The sequence below is a fragment of the Pipistrellus kuhlii genome, unplaced genomic scaffold (assembly GCF_014108245.1).
Source record: "Pipistrellus kuhlii isolate mPipKuh1 unplaced genomic scaffold, mPipKuh1.p scaffold_m20_p_22, whole genome shotgun sequence".
NCBI lineage: Eukaryota > Metazoa > Chordata > Mammalia > Chiroptera > Vespertilionidae > Pipistrellus > Pipistrellus kuhlii.
The window spans coordinates 8,465,848-8,483,590 of record NW_023425521.1 but is presented as its reverse complement, the minus strand read 5'-3'; the positions used below and the strand labels follow the sequence as shown (position 1 = coordinate 8,483,590).

At 39.4% G+C, this 17,743-nt stretch overlaps 1 protein-coding gene across 7 annotated transcripts in view; it reads left to right on the top strand.

The window, feature by feature from the left end:
- The window catches only part of DDX42 (DEAD-box helicase 42), a 31,533-nt gene extending 13,957 nt beyond the window's left edge, over positions 1-17,576 (top strand). For 4 of the 7 annotated variants that reach the window (XM_045586318.1, XM_045586317.1, XM_045586319.1 and 1 more), the window contains 12 exons: positions 3,562-3,666; positions 5,250-5,369; positions 6,534-6,710; positions 7,433-7,561; positions 8,506-8,605; positions 9,195-9,242; positions 9,782-9,879; positions 11,240-11,516; positions 12,473-12,699; positions 13,989-14,099; positions 15,640-15,741; positions 16,091-17,576. In XM_045586318.1, the coding sequence (XP_045442274.1) occupies positions 3,562-3,666; positions 5,250-5,369; positions 6,534-6,710; positions 7,433-7,561; positions 8,506-8,605; positions 9,195-9,242; positions 9,782-9,879; positions 11,240-11,516; positions 12,473-12,699; positions 13,989-14,099; positions 15,640-15,741; positions 16,091-16,876 (2,280 nt within the window). In that variant the 3' untranslated portion in view covers positions 16,877-17,576. The remainder of the gene's footprint in view (positions 1-3,561; positions 3,667-5,249; positions 5,370-6,533; positions 6,711-7,432; positions 7,562-8,505; positions 8,606-9,194; positions 9,243-9,781; positions 9,880-11,239; positions 11,517-12,472; positions 12,700-13,988; positions 14,100-15,639; positions 15,742-16,090) is intronic. The other 3 variants (XM_036451595.2, XM_036451596.2, XM_045586320.1) reach the window with 3 other exon arrangements.
- Positions 17,577-17,743: the final 167 nt, after the last annotated feature.

The following is a 17,743-nucleotide window of genomic DNA, read 5'->3' as shown; positions in this document are numbered from 1 at the left end:
TAACCAACCATCTTTCTTTCAAAATGGACCCTTAGGCCTGCATTTATTTTTTCATTGCTGTAAGCCTTTACTATTTCTCACAGATCTGGAGCAGAAAAAGACTGTTCTTTCAAAGGCTACCAGGAATTACAGGTTCCTTAAATCAGGAAAAGAAAATGAGAATATCAGTAAATTCACTTGAAAAAAATCAGTATTTCATTGAGGTTAAATATTAGACTAGATCTTCGATACCCTAGTGATTCTAGATCTCGAACGATGGTTCTCAAGTGTGGTGCAAAGATTCCTGGAACGATCTTTTCAGGGATTCTATGGAGTCAAAGAATTTTCATAATACTAAGATTTTTTATTTTTGTTTACTGGGTCAGCATTTGCATCCATGCCTAAAATCAATGGTAGATAAAACTGCTAATAGCTTAGCATGAATCAACAGTGGTAACTATCCCTGGATGAATTTCTCAATGGTTAGTGTCGACACGTGGACTGAAGAGTCACAGGTTCGATTCCTGGTCGAGGGCACATATATCTGTTGCAGGCTCAATCTCCAGCCCTGGTCTCTTTCATGTCAGTGGTTCTCTCTCCCCCCTAACTCTTCCCCACCTTACTTCCTTCCCCCACCTCACTCCCTTCCACTCTTTCTAAAAAATATTCTCAGGTGAGGATTAAAAAAGACAGTGGTATCAACTGTTCTTGTAGTCAATATATTCTTTCCTGCTAGACTATCACAGTTTAAAAAAAAAAAAAAAAAAAAGCCAGCTTCACTTTAGAATATCTTTGAAACAGCCCAGCTGGCGTAGCTCAGAGGTTGAGCATCAACCTGTGAACCAAAAGGCCATGGTTCAATTCCCGGTCAGGACATGCCTAGGTTGCAGGCTTGAGTGGGGGAGGCATTCAGGAGGCAGCTTATTAATGATTACATCTGATCATTGATGTTTCTACCTTTCCCTCTCCCTATCTGAAATCAATAAAAATATATTGAAAGAATAAAACATTTAGGTGTTTGAGTTGTGAGCTGAACTAGCTGTTTTTCTCATGAAATACTGTTTTCAATTGAGAAAATGAATGACACTTTAAGGAAAATGAATGACACTTTAAGGAAAATTAAAAGTGTTTATTGCCAAGGATAGAAGCTTAAAACTTTCAAACAAAACTTAGAATTTTGGAAACATATTCATCACAGTGAGCTTGTCAGCTTTTTTATATGTAAAGTCTGTGGTAATGAAATTGATGGTAATAACTGTGATTTTAAAAATATCTGTATGTAATGAAATTTTACCATTTGAATCACCTGCATACTACCTCATAAACCTCAGAAAATGTGTTTTCAAAATGGCCAGTGCATGACATTACAAAATCATGCATGAATAAAGACTCCCATTCAAAGTATATGATAGATTCATTGGTTATAATGTAACAGACTGTAAAAAGTTCATGATATGGTTTCAGATTACGCAGTGAAAATAACCTGTAAGAAATGACTTGTCAAGTTTTAGTATAGAATTGAAGAAGAATAAAAATCCACAAGAATCTGAAAAGGCTGTTAATAAATAATTTCCTTTTCCAACCACATATCTGTGAGGGGCCAGATTTTTCCTGGACTGAAAGCAACCTATCACAACAATTTACATGTAGTAGGAACCATTTTCTTTTGTCAGAAATTAAAGAGACTTCTAAAAATGTAAAACAATGTTGTCAAAGTTATTTTTGTTAAAGCATTTATGTTAAAGTATAATGGTTTATTATAAATTTTTAAAAATACATTTTTATTGATTTCAGAAAGGGAGAGAGAGAAAGAGAACTATCAGTGATGAGAGAGAATCATTGATCAGCTACCTTCTGTACCCCTTACACTGGTTATTAAGCCCACAACCTGGGCATGTGCCTTGACCAGGAATCAAACTGTTGATGCTTAACCACTAAGCCATGCTGGTCAGGCTGTTGTTATTTTTTAAATGAATTAATAAATTTAAAAATTTTTGTTTTAATTTTAACACAGTACATATCAATAACTATAACCCACATAAATGAAATGTCGTGTTTTTGTTAAGTGTAAAGGGTACCTGAGGCGAAAAAGTTTGAGAACCACTGGTCTAGTCAATTTTCTAAATGTTTCCTTTTGCCTAAATGCTATCACATAATGCATGTGACAGTGAAACAAAATATTTGAACCTGATCTAGGAAGAAGTATAGAGTAAAAATCCAGTAAGGAAAAACATGCAAGTACTTGAAATAATCGTCTAATAAAAATCTTTGACAAAGTGCTCAAACTTCATCATCCTGGGGTATTCCCAGTTGTTCTTATGAAATGGGTAGTCTGTCAGGAGAGACCAGAAGTAAGGGAAGATTACCCTTTCTACTTAAAAGTAGCTTTCTTCTCATTGTTTCTTCCTTAACATAAAAATTTACATGTTTATATATAAAATTTGTGAACAAACTAAAAATTCTTGCTCTCATGGAGCTTCCATTCTTATAAAGAGAACTAAAGGCAATGATAAAGACTCCATTATGTGCAGCAGCATTGTGGGCTCATAACAAAAGTTCCTGCCTGACAGGCAAACTGTAAAACCTTTTGTTGCTAGTGCTATAGAAAGATAATTAGGCTTTATCCAGAATTATGACATTTTTGACCACCCAGTAAAGACTTACATTCTCCTTAAATAAGTTTATTGTAAACGTACCATGTTGTCAAAAAGAAAATCATTTAACCACATTCCTATGTGGTGGTGTGCTTCTGTTTTGTGTTATTAGTACAGTAAGCTATGAAGAGTAGCAGAAATTACTTCTTCCCTCCTTGGAATTGGAAATGCTTGGTCATTCCTTTTTTAAAGTTATGTAAACAATTCCATGTTAAAAAGAATAGAACTTCCTCTACACACAGATCTGTCCCCAAAGGAAATATTAGAAATATTTTTAAATGCTTTGAGCTAAGTGAGTGAACAGCTTACTCTAAAACACTTAAATGTTATAGGGTGGGCTATTTTAAAATCTGAAGCCTTTGGCATTGTAAATTCCTTTTTATTTTATCTTTATTTTTCAAAATATTACATATGTCCCCTCTGATTCCCCCCCCCCTTTACCCTGCCCTCTACCCTCCACTCCCCTAAAGTGTTTTTTTTTTTCTTCTTTTTTCTTTTTAATTTTTATTTCAGAGAGGAAGGGAGAGGGAGAGAGAAACATCAATGATGGGAATCATTGATTGGCTGCCTCCTGCATGCCACCCTCCTGGGAATCGAGCCCACAATCCAGGTAAATGCCCTTGACAGGAATTCAACCTGGGACTCTTCAGCCTGCAGGCAATGCTGTATCTACTGAGCCAAACTGGCTAGAGCTGAAATGTGTTCTTAAGGGTCTCTTTAGAAAGTAGGTTGGTGTTTATATTGGGAAATGGGATTAGGGAATGATACTAGCTGTACTTTGGGGATGTTTGTCAGGAATAAGTGAATTCCTTTGTTCTCTGTCTGGTTTTGGCTTTGTAATATTTGTAAAAGGTTATTTTGCATTAAAGTCAAACTCACAGGATTGACTCTTGAATTCTAGACTAACTTTGAATAATTGGACCTGCAGATTGACTATCCACCATTTGAAAAAAATTTTTACAATGAACATGAAGAGATCACAAACCTCACCCCACAGCAGCTAATAGATCTTCGGCATAAGCTCAATCTTCGGGTAAGTCCAACCATTAAGCTAGATATTCTTAATCTTGAATTTCTTTTCTAATGGTCTCTGAACTGTCTTTGGTAGAGTAATAATTATATTGCTTGGGTTCATGTGTCTAGTTTTTATTATGTTAGTCTTCCAGCTCTTTGAGGATAGGATTGTATTCTTGCATGTGACACACATAAATGCTAAATGTGTTCAGTCAACTCTATATGTTGTATGGAACAATATGTCATCGCACTCTTAAAATTAATCAGCAAGTATTTCTCCAACAAATACAGTGTTTTGAGAACTGTGTTTGGTGGGCTAGAGATGAAGGGTAGGAATCACCATCTTCAGAAGAAAAGACAAGATCAGTAGATGGATCAGTACGTAAAGTCAGAATATCTCGAAATTAATAAACACTTGCTTCTCAGATTACATACAGATCAGTTGTTGTTTTTTCAATTAGAAGACATTAACACCTTTTAAAAATAGAAAATCACTAATTTCACAGTAATAGTTTAAATTGCCCACCCAGAAAGTTTAGGTTATACATTGGCCACGCTGTTTAGGGTGCTGCTCGATGTTAGTAAAGTGAAACACACACAGATAATATGGTGATATCTTCTTGGTGTGGACAGCTTTCTGGCCTATACCTTACCAGTTGTTATGTGATGTTTGAACTACTTTTTTTTGAGAGTGTATATGTGTGTGTCCGTTTGCCAAAATTCTCCCCCTTCCCCTCTTTCCCCCCCAAAAAAATGCCTTTTACACAAAATCCTGAGTAGAAATAGATAGCATCACCAGAGGAAGCATTGAAAGGTTATCACTGTTGGGATCAACATGGAAATTATAAGCTTCATTTTTTACCTGGGTACAGTATAGTGCTTGACAATGTCTAGACCATCACTGAGTGGAGCATTAACTCTTCAAGCATGACTAAAAGTGGAAATGGCGGATATCTTTGTAACCATATTTAGAGCTCATTTGCACTCTTTATTTTAAGAGCAAATTTTATTTTTTTCTACCATCTGGCTAATAGTTACGCAAATGGTAAAAAATAAAATGACCTTTTTTTTCTTTTTTCTTTTTTATATTTTATTGATTTTTTACAGAGAGGAAGGGAGAGGGATAGAGAGCTAGAAACGTCGATGAGAGAGAAACATCGACCAGCTGCCTCCTGCACACCCCCTACCGGGGATGTGCCTGCAACTAATGTACATGCCCTTGACCGGAATCAAACCCGGACCTTCCATTCCGCAGGCCAACTGAGCCAAACCGGTTTCGGCAAAATGACCTTTTTCAATGAATTGAACAATTATTTTTTAATTTTTTACAGAAAATTAATTTTTATTAAAGAGATGTCTAGGCACTTAATCATTTTAAACATATGACAGTTACCTCAGGAATATTTATCCTGGAGTTTTTTATATAAGTTTTTAGATCTATTAATTTTCTTACCTTTTTGAACAGCATGTGCTTTTTTGGCTACAGACTTATATTTTCACGTTATATTCAAGCTAAATACTAGGTACCGGTAAATTTTGTTGAACCTCCAGTGCTGTTGATTTTGAAATACAAATCATTCCTGGGAATTGTCTTTCCCATAGGTCTCTGGTGCTGCACCTCCTCGACCAGGAAGCAGTTTTGCTCATTTTGGGTTTGATGAACAACTTATGCACCAGATTCGGAAATCTGAATACACACAGCCCACTCCAATACAGTGCCAGGTAAGTAAAGCATACTGAAGGGAAAATGAAGTAGAATGATAATCAATAACTGTGTTTTATTTTACAAACAAGTCAAATCAATAAAACACTAGTTAGTGCAGCCCTGGCCAGTGTGGCTCAATTGGTTGGAGCATCGTCTTCTACATCAAAAGGTGGCAGGTTTGATTCCCCATTAGGGCACATACTCAGGTTGTGGGTTCAAATCCTGATGTTTCTCCCACTCCCTCTCTCCCAGCCCCTCTCCCCCTTCCTCTCTTTAAAATCAATTAAAAACACACAACACTGATTAGTGCGGAACTGAATTGACATGGGTCGAATGTATCCATATATTCCCCTGTAGCTTCGTCTTCAACATTTGCTTCAAATAAGGGGAGAGGAGGGAAGATATACATGAAATACAAGAGTATAATAAAAAAGATTTGTATGTGGCCCAGCCAAAGATTTCTGGTTGAGTGTCATTCTGTGAACTAAAAGGTTGCCCGTTCGATTCCCTGTCAGAACACTTACATGGGTTGCGGGTTCAATCCCTCTCCCCCCTCCCCCCCTCAAGATCATAGTGTGTACAGAAAGCAACTGATCCGTGTTTTTCTCTAACATCAATGTTTCTATACCCCCACCTCCAAGCATGTCCTCAGTTGAGGATAAAATAAAAAAATAAAGATTTCTGTGTGGACAAATTTAGTACTGTCAGTTACTAAGATCCCTTTGGCTGTGACCTGAAAATTCTCATAATTGAAAGTAGTAACTTCTATTTCACATTTATATATGGGATTTATTCATTCCTGCACCAAAATTGAGAATTTTATGTATGTGGATAGGGCAGTCTGTACCTTCTTAAGGAGACAAGATCTTAAAAATTTTAGTAACCTACTTATAAATTACAATTTTTTTATTTCTATATTTTAAGCAAAATAAAATCATTTATATTTTGTAAATCGTGGCTGATCCACCATGAAGAGAATGATAAATATTTCTTTCAAATCAAGAAGTTTAGGGGAATGCCACGTACTTTTTGTTATTCCATAGTTAGTATGCATAGCCCAGGATAATTTTGTTCCAGTGAAAATGAATGTCATTAATAGTCATATACTCCTTCCCTGCGATTTCCTTTAGTACATCTTCACAATAGAAGGTTGAAAGTGGATATACTTTCTTTTTCTCTAGGGTGTGCCTGTGGCATTAAGTGGAAGAGACATGATTGGTATTGCCAAAACAGGCAGTGGAAAAACTGCTGCCTTTATCTGGCCCATGCTGATTCATATAATGGACCAGAAGGAACTGGAACCAGGTGATGGACCAATTGCAGTGATTGTGTGTCCTACGAGGGAGCTTTGCCAGCAGGTATGTGCTTTGTATGGAAATGCCTCCTTGCAAATGTGAACTAGCAAGGGACCAACCAGTCAAGTGGGTAGAATTACCAGGAAACTTTTTTTCAGTTGTGATAAAATACACATCAAATTTCCCATTTTAACCATTTGTAAATGTGCAGTAGAGTGGCATTAAATACATTTACATTGAGCTACCAGGAAACTTTTGGAAAATAATGTTACACTAGAGGCCTGGTGCATGAAATTGTGCACAGGTAGGGTCCTTAGGCCTGGCCAGCAATCAGCTGATCTGTGGGGCAACTGGTGGGGAAATTGGGGGTCCCCCCAGCTGGCACCCGCCTTGGCTGGCCTGGGGCCTGCAGGCTGGGGACAGCTCCTGCATTGAGCATCTACCCCCTGGTGGTCAGTGCATGTCATAGCAACCAGTCATTCCAGTTTTTGGTCGATTTGCATATTGGCCTTTTATTATATAGGATATTTTCTATATAATCAAATACACAATATTTTTGTATTTGATTATATAGAAATGTATTTTCTATATAATCAAAAAAAAACAGTTTACTTTGAAAAACTGTTTTTAAGATTTTAAAAAATGCTATAAGAATTGTCTTAAGTATTTTCTAGCATTTTATTTTTTGACATTGTATTCTATGTGTTTGAATAACTCCCTTTTTTGTTGTGACAAAGGTTTTTGACAGAATTTGTTAATGTGTTGTTATGTCCACAACTTTTTAGATCCATGCAGAATGTAAGCGGTTTGGGAAAGCATATAATCTTCGATCAGTGGCCGTGTATGGAGGGGGAAGCATGTGGGAGCAGGCCAAGGCCCTTCAGGAAGGGGCGGAGATTGTTGTGTGTACTCCAGTAAGTATGTCTTGGATTTAAATTGCTTCTCGGCCTCTGTTTGTATGGAAAAGTGGTTAGTTATTAGAGGGACTTCCCCCCTAAAATGTGGTAGAGAATACTCTGGTGAGTGACAGCCTGTAGCTTTGATTTAATTTTGGTTAATTACTAAAATAGTCCAATAAGATTCTCTGATCTGTATATTAATAGCTACAAATTTCCCTCTATTTAAAATAATTTTTCTTATGTTCTAGAAAATGGATGAGGTCACTGAAAGTATCAAGAATCAGAAAGACATTCAATGTATAGTCAGGCTGTCTAGAAGAGTAGTCTAAACATTAAAGCCCATCAGTAAGGTTTTAAATTAGATCATTTCAGAATGCCTCACAAAAATTATTCTGGCCCTTTTCCTACAATTTAAATCACAATGTAAAGGAAGAATCTAATGGGGCTTTCAAAATTTCTGGGTTTCTTTAGGCTTTGTCCAGGCTGTCAGACCAGGGTCTGATATAGTCTAAGACATATTACCATATTTTTCGGACCATAAGACGCACTTTTTCCCCCCCCCAGAAGTGGGGGAGAAAAGTCCCTGCGTCTTATGATCCAAATATAGCCTACACCTATACTTTAAAAAAAAAGTTTTTTTACTTGCCCGGCTCTGTGTGGTCTCTGTGTGCTTGCCCGGCTCTAAAATGGTTCTAAATGCTGCTGTTTACTTTACAGGGTTGATTACATGTGTTTATGACTGTGATGTTGGGTTTTAATGCACATAAAATATTTTAGGACACTATTTGTTTCAGAATCTTTTTTTTCTTCATTTCCCTTCTCTAAAAACTGGTGCATCTTATGGTCCGGTGCGTCTTATGGTCCGAAAAATACGGTAATACTTTGCTAGGAACACAACTCTAGAAAGTTGTTTTACATGCCTTTAATTTTATTTACTAATCATTTTCTGGTTCTCATAGGGCCGACTGATTGATCATGTGAAGAAGAAAGCTACCAATCTTCAGAGAGTTTCTTACCTTGTATTTGATGAAGCAGATCGAATGTTTGACATGGGATTTGGTATGCTCTGAATACCAGTGTCTTCTGTCCCTCATCTCATGATACTATTGTAGTTTTTCCCATGTCTGAACTTAGCAACTTTTTTTTCCTGAGAGTAGCTAAAAATATTCCTTGGGCGGATTAGAAACTATTCTTAGGAGTTCTCTCAGGAAAAGTATGTTAGGTGTGAATGGGTTGAGGACAATTGAAAAATGCCTTTGTATATAGGGGGGATATTGGCTTTATGCTTTATTTTTATTCATATGCCTTTGATTGTGGATGTCAGGGTCTGAGTTCTTAGTTGGGTGGATTCATGTCATTCAAGGACCTTTGCTCTCCTGTCTTCCTTCACTTAATTTGGCTGTGTGAAAAGTCTTAACTTTATTGATTGAAACACTATTGGGCCTACCCCAACTGGGTGGAGGACAAAATGCTTTCTGAGTTTCATAAAAAATAGTAGATCTAGAAGTTTTAAAGTTTTCTTATTTCTTTCTTTTCCCCCTTAATTCTTATAACCTTTCATATGAAGATTTTTACTAAAATGACTTTTTCAGGCATCCCAAACTGTATTGCAGAATTATAATATTAATTTTGTTTCTACTTCTTCCAGAGTACCAGGTGCGATCCATCGCCAGTCATGTACGTCCTGACAGACAGAGTATGTATGCAGCATTTTTATTAAGCCACATTTATACTCAGAATAAGCTCCTCTATTTATTTTATAAGCACTTAGTTGTGGCAGCAAAAATGATCATGTGAGTGTACTGGTGAGAACTATAAAGGGTGAGATAGTGACTGTTTATCTGAGCTGCACAGGACCTTAGAGGTCATCAGTTATAATTCACTCGTTGTTATAGATAATAAATACTAAGGCTGAGGATTGAGTGACTTGCTCCAATTTATACAGTTTTATTTGGTAGAAGCAATGCACAATGCAGATCTGATTTCTGTTAACCATATGACAACCCTGTCTTAACAGAAAATTTATAAAAATAGAGTAAGATCAAGCCTTTTTTCCTTAGTCAATTTTTTTTTGGTTTGTTTTTTGTTTTAACTAAGATTAAAGTTCAAGTAGGCTTATTTTTTAAAAACGGAGTATTTTTTAAAAACAATATTTTAAATGTTAGTAGAAAGCTTAATGGTTATTCAAAAAAGAAGTCATACTGTTTCTTTAACAAAATTTAATTTACCTTTTAGCTCTCTTATTCAGTGCAACTTTTCGGAAAAAGATTGAAAAACTGGCCAGAGACATTCTGATCGACCCTATTCGAGTGGTGCAAGGAGATATTGGAGAGGTAACCTTAGCAGGGCTGGATGGGACCCCAATAGATTATTTCTCAGATTATGGAGACATGGTATGAATTTCTCACTACTGAGAGGAAAAATATTATGTATTTATGGGTGAGGCAGCATGTTTCAAATTTGCTTTAAATTTAAATATCCAAAGAGAAGGGAAACCCTGTTGGTTAGAACATGGTCTTTATATACCATGGTTGTGGGTTTGATCCCCGGCTAGCACCCATACAAGAACTAACCAATGGATGCATAAATAAGTGCATCCATTTTTTACTTTTTTTATAAATAACATTTGTGGGGGGAAAAGAAGCAAGCTTTGCCTAGAAAGACTATCAGGATAGAACTGACATTTAAAATGATGGAGGGAGGGAGTCTGCACAGCATGGAGTGGGGGACTTGAACAGCCTGGTAAAAATGAGTTACGGGCCAAAACTGGTTTGGCTCAGTGGATAGAGCGTCGGTCTGCAGACTGAAAGGTCCCGGGTTCGATTCTGGTCAAGGGCATGTACCTTGGGTGCGGGCACATCCCCAGTAGGGGGTGTGCAAGAGGCAGCTGATCAATGATTCTCTCTCATCGATGTTTCTAACTCTCTATCCCTCTCTCTTACTCTCTGTAAAAAAAATTAATAAAATATATTAAAAAAGAAAGTTACGGGTTTTTTCCTTACCTGTGTGGAAAATTTCTCTGAATTGTGATTTGAAATTCAGTTAAGGCTGCCTTGAGAATTCCTTAAGTTGCTTGCCATGTTTATTAAAGTTCTGAGCAGTTAGCATTTTGACAGTGTCCATTCTTTATTTTTATTTTATTTATTTATTTATTTTAAGATATATATATTTTATTGATTTTTCACAGAGTGGAAGAGAGGTATAGAGAGTTAGAAACATCGATAAGAGAGAATCATCGATCAGCTGCTTCCTGCACACCCGCTACTGGGGATGTGCCCGCAACCAAGGTACATGCCTTTGCCCGGAATCGAACCCGGGACCCTTTAGTCCGCAGGCCAACGCTCTATCCACTGAGCCAAACCGGTCCCGGCCCATTCTTTATTTTTGAGTCCCTTCTGTGTCCGTGGATGAATTCTACTAGGAACAGTGAGTGGGAGGGGCAGAAGGCAGCTTAATTTATTAAGAATAATCTGAGTAGTAGGCATAAAAAACATTGCGGTTAGCAGATTAGTTGGAGATAGCGATTTGAGAAAGGGACCTGCGTTTTGAGTGCACTTGACTTGCTGAAGGAAGGCCCAGAAGAAAGATTGTTTAAGGTTCTGCTAGGTGCAAGTAAAAAATGTGATGTCTGGCCCCTGTTCAGGTGCCCTCTGGAACAAATGTCACAATCCTCTTTCATTTCTTCCTTTTCAGGCAAATGAAGATGTGACACAGATTGTGGAAATTCTCCATTCCGGGCCTAGTAAATGGAACTGGCTTACCCGGCGTCTGGTCGAGTTTACCTCTTCAGGGAGTGTTCTCCTGTTCGTTACTAAAAAGGCCAATGCTGAGGAGCTGGCCAATAACCTTAAACAGGAGGATCATAATCTTGGGCTGCTTCATGGGGACATGGATCAGAGTGAAAGAAACAAGGTCATTTCAGACTTTAAGAAAAAGGACATCCCCATCCTGGTGGCCACAGATGTTGCAGGTAGGATATGAATTTCCCCAATAATCTTAGGTTTCTGTGCTATAAGGGTGCTCTGCCTTGTTACACAAAACCTGTAATACCTGATCAAGCTGATTGAAGGCGTTCTGCTGGCCTGGCTGGCCATACCCCATGGAGCCATTTAGAGTACACTGATCATAACCAGAAAGATGTTAATTTCTCAGCCTCAAGGCATATTTGAAGCTGATTTTAATTTTTTATATATTCCTGGTACAGACAGGCCATGGCAGGTTATTGATGGCAAATGTTATATACCTTACAGTATGTGGCCCCGCATCATAGAATCTACAATAGTGGCATTTGTTCTAGAATAGTAACTTGTATCTCAGCTCAACAAACCACACACTTTGCCTAGATAAGAATGGAATCTGGGCCTGACTGCGGTGGCTCAGTGGTTGATCGTTGACCTGGAGGTCACGGTTTGATTACCAGTCAAGGCATATATCTGGGTTGCAGGCTCGATCCCCAGTAGGGGGCTTGTAGGAAGTAGCCGATCAATGATTCTCTTCATTAATGTTTCTATCTCCATCTCCTGTCCTCTCTGAAATCAGTTTGTGTGTGTGTGTGAGAGTGTGTGTGTGTGTGTGTGTGTGTGTGTGTGTGTGTGTGTAATGGAACCTGGATTCTTAAGAGATTTTAGTATTTGGCTTTACTTTGCTTTTTTGTTTGTTTTTTTTAAATATATTTTTATTGATTTCAGAGAGGGAGAGAGAGCGAGAAACATCAATGATGAGAGAGAATAATTGATCAGCTACCTCCTGCATGCCCCCTACTAGGGATCCAGCCCGCAACTAGGCATGTGCCTTTGACCGGAATCGAACCAGGACTCTTCAGTCTGCAGGCCAGTGCTCTATCCACTGTGCCAAACCAGCTAGGGCAGGGTTACTTTGGTTTTTGATTCCTGATGAAGAATAAAAGAATTTGGTTTATTATTTCAGCCCGTGGTCTGGACATTCCTTCAATTAAGACTGTCATCAACTATGATGTGGCTCGAGACATTGATACCCATACTCACAGGATTGGCCGCACCGGACGAGCGGGTGAGAAGGGTGTGGCCTATACCTTGCTAACCCCCAAGGACAGCAATTTTGCTGGTGATCTTGTCCGGAACTTGGAAGGAGCCAATCAACATGTTTCCAAGGAACTCCTAGATCTGGCAATGCAGGTGAGGGGCTGCAACACACTTCTGATCTAATTTCCAGAAATAGAAATACTGGGGTTGCTCCAAGTTGTAAAACTATAAACTATCATAGGTGATCAAATTCCAACAAGCATGATACAGATAACCTAGAAACATGTCAAGAAAGGAGTGGGGGTGAGGAGAATAGTGCTTAGAGGTACTGATTAGTTTTGTAAGGGCATTAAAATTCATCTGGTTATCTTCTCATCCTCTCCTTTCAGCAGCATCTATGAAAGTGTAATTTCAAAGATGGCTTCTATTCCTCCCAAACTGTCTTCTCTTTTGGGGACTAAAAATGTGTGATGTCTTAAAAAATTATGTATTGAACTATTCCTCATAGACTTATCATAGATCTCAGATTTTAGACCACACTGATTACCAGTCCAAAATTAAGTGAACCATCCTACCGAATTAAATCTTAAACTGTGTTAATACATGCAGTCCCCAACTTACAAATGTGTTCAGAATACATATTCTGTTAGCAGAGACTTACATGTTTTTCAGATAGGCCGGCCTAATAGCTTTTTTACCCATAATGCAGTTGTCGTGTGGTCTTGAGAGTAGCTTCCTCCCCTTTCCTGGGTGTAGAGAGCCAATCCTAAACTGAAGGTTTGAACAAGATACATCTCTTTTCATGCCTCAGGCTTCCTGTGCTCTCAGACTGATCAGCTTCTCTCACCTTTGCCAAGCTTGCCCTGCCTCTCGAGAACTTTGGCATGTCAGCCAAAGCTCTAACCTCCCAGAGATGTTTGCATTCTGAAGAAAATGTGAATAAATCTGATTAGTAGTATTCTGGCAGTGATTAAGTTCAGTGAAAACTTTAAGGTCTTATGGGTAAATAAAATTTTATTTTTTTATGTGACTACCAGTCTGGCCTAGAGTGAATTCTAATAAACCTCACTTCACAGGGTTTTTTTTTTCCCCTACTTCTAAACCCAGTAATACTTTAAAAGCTCTGAATTTTTATGTCCAGTGGTATGTATAGATTGAAAAATAGAAAAAAAAAATCACTTTCCTCAAGGAAGTTAGAAGTGGCCAGTGTAATCAGTCACTTCCCTTCTTGGAAAAGAAGCAATAAAGGAAGCCTTCGATAAGGATCTGAGCCTCCTGACAAATGGGTGGATTAAACTACCTAAAGGAAGTGAATCTGTGGTTCTGGGCTAAAGATAAGCAAAAAGTCTTCCCTTCCACTTAGTTTCCTCTTCCATCTTATCCTTTCTCTGGCCCCTCCCTTCTCCCTATCCTGGCTTAACCTTAAATTGTGTTCAATGCAGAATGCCTGGTTTCGGAAGTCCCGCTTCAAAGGAGGGAAAGGCAAAAAGCTGAACATCGGTGGAGGAGGCCTGGGCTACAGGGAGCGGCCTGGGCTAGGCTCTGAGAACACGGTGAGTCCATTCTACAGTAGTGCCCTGTCAGTCACCGGGGACTGACACTATACTTTGTGTCCGGAAGGCAAAACAGGTTGGGCACTTAACGTGTTAAGGCTGGTCCTGAGTAACGGTAGGACTATTCCCTCTGCCTGAGAAAACCTCAGAGAGTTCAGAACTCTGTCTGGAAGGAAGCCTGTCTTTAATTTGCTGGCTTACCTCTGTGTTAATGCTGGTTCTTAATGTTGTGACTTCTATTGAAGAAGGACCTTGATGTGCTCAGGAAATCAGTCTAGGTTAGTGGTGGTTCCTGGACCAGCAGTAAATGGAGACTCATGCCGCACCGCAAACCTGGTGAATCAGAAACTCTGGATGTGGGACCCCACGGTCTGTTTTCCTAACGGCCTAAATCGAGCCTGCTGCTAGACATTGCCACAAGGTCACTGTGTAGATTCTAGTTGTGTCTTGTAACTAAACTTAGGAATGATTGCTACATTCTCTGGGAAATTTCATCAGAGAGAGGAGAGAGCACTTTTCTCAAAAATCAGGTAACAAAAGCTCTCCCTGATTTGCTGTCTTAACTGCCTATTTCCTGTTACTCTAATTCCTAAGCCAAGTCTACATTTCTGGATCATTATAGTTCACATGGTATCTTTGATAAGTAATCTGTTACCACATTACAGGCATGATGATGATATGGATAAGAATGTTAGCTAATACTGAGCACTTACTACATGCCAGGTCCATTCCAAGCAGGCACACATATTAACTCAGTCTTCTCAGTCACTTACCAAGAGAGAGTACAGATAAAAGACAGAGGCACCCAAGGTTACACACTGGTGACAAAGCTAAGTTTCAGACTCAAGGGTCTGGATTCAAAGAATGTGCATATTGCCTTGTAGCCTTTCTATATAATTTTTACATAATTACATAAACATGTTCATGTTTGTATATAAATAATGCCACATAGTCAGCTTTGGGCATAATCTGATCTCATTTCTGATTATTTAGGATTAATTTCCAGAAATAGAAATACTGGGTTGAAAGGCATTGAGTTTTTATTTTTATTATTGGGTGTTTTTTTTTTAAGTTCCTTTTGCATTTTTAGAGACATTCTATATATCTGTATGTGGAAAGTACAAATGGCACCAAATGCTTGAGGATCATGCTCTTTTTTAAATGATATATTTTATTGACTTTCTACAGAGAGGAACAGAGAAGAATAGAAAGCCAGAAACATCGATGAGAGAGAGATATCGACCAGCTGCCTCCTGCACACCCCCTACCGGGGATGTGCCCGCCACCAATGTACATGCCCTTGACCAGAAACGAACCTGGAACCTTTCAGTCTGCAGACTGATGCTCTATCCACTGAGCTAAACCGGTTTCGGCAGGCATTAAGTTTTTAAATTATTCATTACCACACCTTTTCTCACAAAGCATAACTTCCTAAAAAAAATTCTGTTCCCTTTCCCACTCGTTTTCAATATGTTGAGGCCTAGTCTATAGCAGGGGCTTTCCTACTTGAGTCCATTCTTAAGGTGTGCTTATTTTTTAGGATCGAGGAAATAACAACAATGTAATGAGCAACTATGAGGCCTACAAGCCCTCCACAGGAGCCATGGGAGATCGGCTGACGGCAATGAAAGCGGCTTTCCAGGTAGGAGATCAGCATTTAGGTAAAAGAGCAGTCATTCTTGGGCAATGATGGGGGGCTAGTGTAGCTCCGTTTGTGTGCTCAATACTGGATTTAGGACCTCTCACTGCTTCCCATTTTGTACACAAGCTCCGGTTAGCTGGCCTTAATTTACATATTTTATCCATCTCCAGACTAATACGCACAGAAGCCACAGGATTGTGAGGCCATCAGGATGCTAAAGTCACAGGGCCAAGATAGAATGGATACTCTTGTGTGAACACCCTAGTTCCTATATATCATTGCCACGCTTATTATATATTAGTTTCTTGAACTTACCATCATAACTATTTTCGTTCTCTTTCTCTCTCAGTCACAGTACAAGAGTCACTTTGTTGCTGCCAGCTTAAGCAACCAGAAAGCTGGAAGTTCTGCTGCTGGGGCAAGTGGATGGACAAGTGCAGGGAGCTTGAATTCTGTACCATCTAATTCAGCCCAGCAGGGTCTTAACAGTCCTGACAGCCCCCCTGCTAGTGCCACCAAGAGCGTCCCAGGCTTTGGCAATCCTGGGAACCTCAGCAGTGCCCCAGTGACCTACCCCACTCCCGGAGCCCAGGGAGTCAACAACACAGCTTCAGGGAATAACAGCCGAGAAGGGATTGGGGGTAGCAATGGGAAGAGAGAGAGATATACTGAGAACCGGGGTGGTAGCCGTCACAGCCATGGAGAGAGTGGCAATCGGCACGGTGATAGCCCACGTCATGGAGATGGTGGTCGCCATGGAGATGGATACCGCTATCCAGAAAGCAGCAGCCGTCATACTGATAGCCATCGTCATGGGGAGAACAGACATGGAGGAGGTGGAGGCCGACATGGAGAGAGCCGAGGTGGAAATGATGGTCGAGGTGGAAATGAAGGTCGAGGTGGAAATGAAGGTCGAGGTGCAAACGATGGTCGAGGGGCAAATGAAGGTCGAAGTGCAAATGATGGCCGGAATGGTGAAAGCAGGAAAGAAGGTTGTAATCGTGAGAGCAAGATGGACCCCAAGGTGGTGGATAGCAGTAAGATGGATAAGATGGACAGCAAGACAGATAAGACAGCTGATGGTTTTGCTGTCCCCGAGCCACCCAAGCGCAAGAAAAGTCGATGGGACAGTTAGATGGTATGTGCTAAAGTGTGAAATCCTTTGTTATTTTTAGAAAGATTTTTGGTAATTACGTGTCTCAGGGCTGGGTTGGGGTGGGGCCCAAGGTGTAAGGACCCCCTACCCTTAGTGGGTAGCTGGCACTTGGAGACATGACTCCATCTGGATCGTTTTTTGGATTTTGGGGGGCTGCTTTGATCATAAGCAGTGAGAGCTGGGAAGCGTCTTTTGGCTCTGGGTTTGTTGTGAGGGCCTTACAGGATATAAAACTAGGTTTATATCATATGTAGCGTGTATTTTTTACTGTCAGCTTATAAACATCTATAAGTTAAAACCTTTTTCTTAGCCATGTGCCCAGGCGGGCCCTGTTAGGGATGTTTGGGAAGCACTTTGGGGCTTCCAATACATTTGCAGGGAAGGGAGGTGTCTGATTCCAAGTGGAATTGATGCTCAGGTTTGTTTCCAGCCCTGCAGTGGAAGCCCAGAGCCACTACTATTACGAGGTGAGAAAATAATCCTAAAAACAGGATTGCTCCAGGTCTGAAGTGTTGCTAAATTTAAAACCCCAACAGCTTTTAACTGTCTTCCCCCTATTTCATTGTGTTGGGTTTGTTTTTTTTTTAACTTACCACAATGGTAGAAAAATCTTTTGCTGAAATGATTTTGATGACTTTTTGTTTTATGTTGTTTATAAAGGAAATATACATACTTCAAATTTTGTGACTTTGTGAAGGTTTCTTTAAGATGTGCATTCTTTTCTGCTTGCTCTAGTAAATGTTTTACTACTGGGACCTGTGGATTGTCTGTCATTTCTACCTCAGGAGTCAGAACAATCGGATTTAGAACAATGCAGCACCAAAGTTAGCACTTAATGGGAACTGG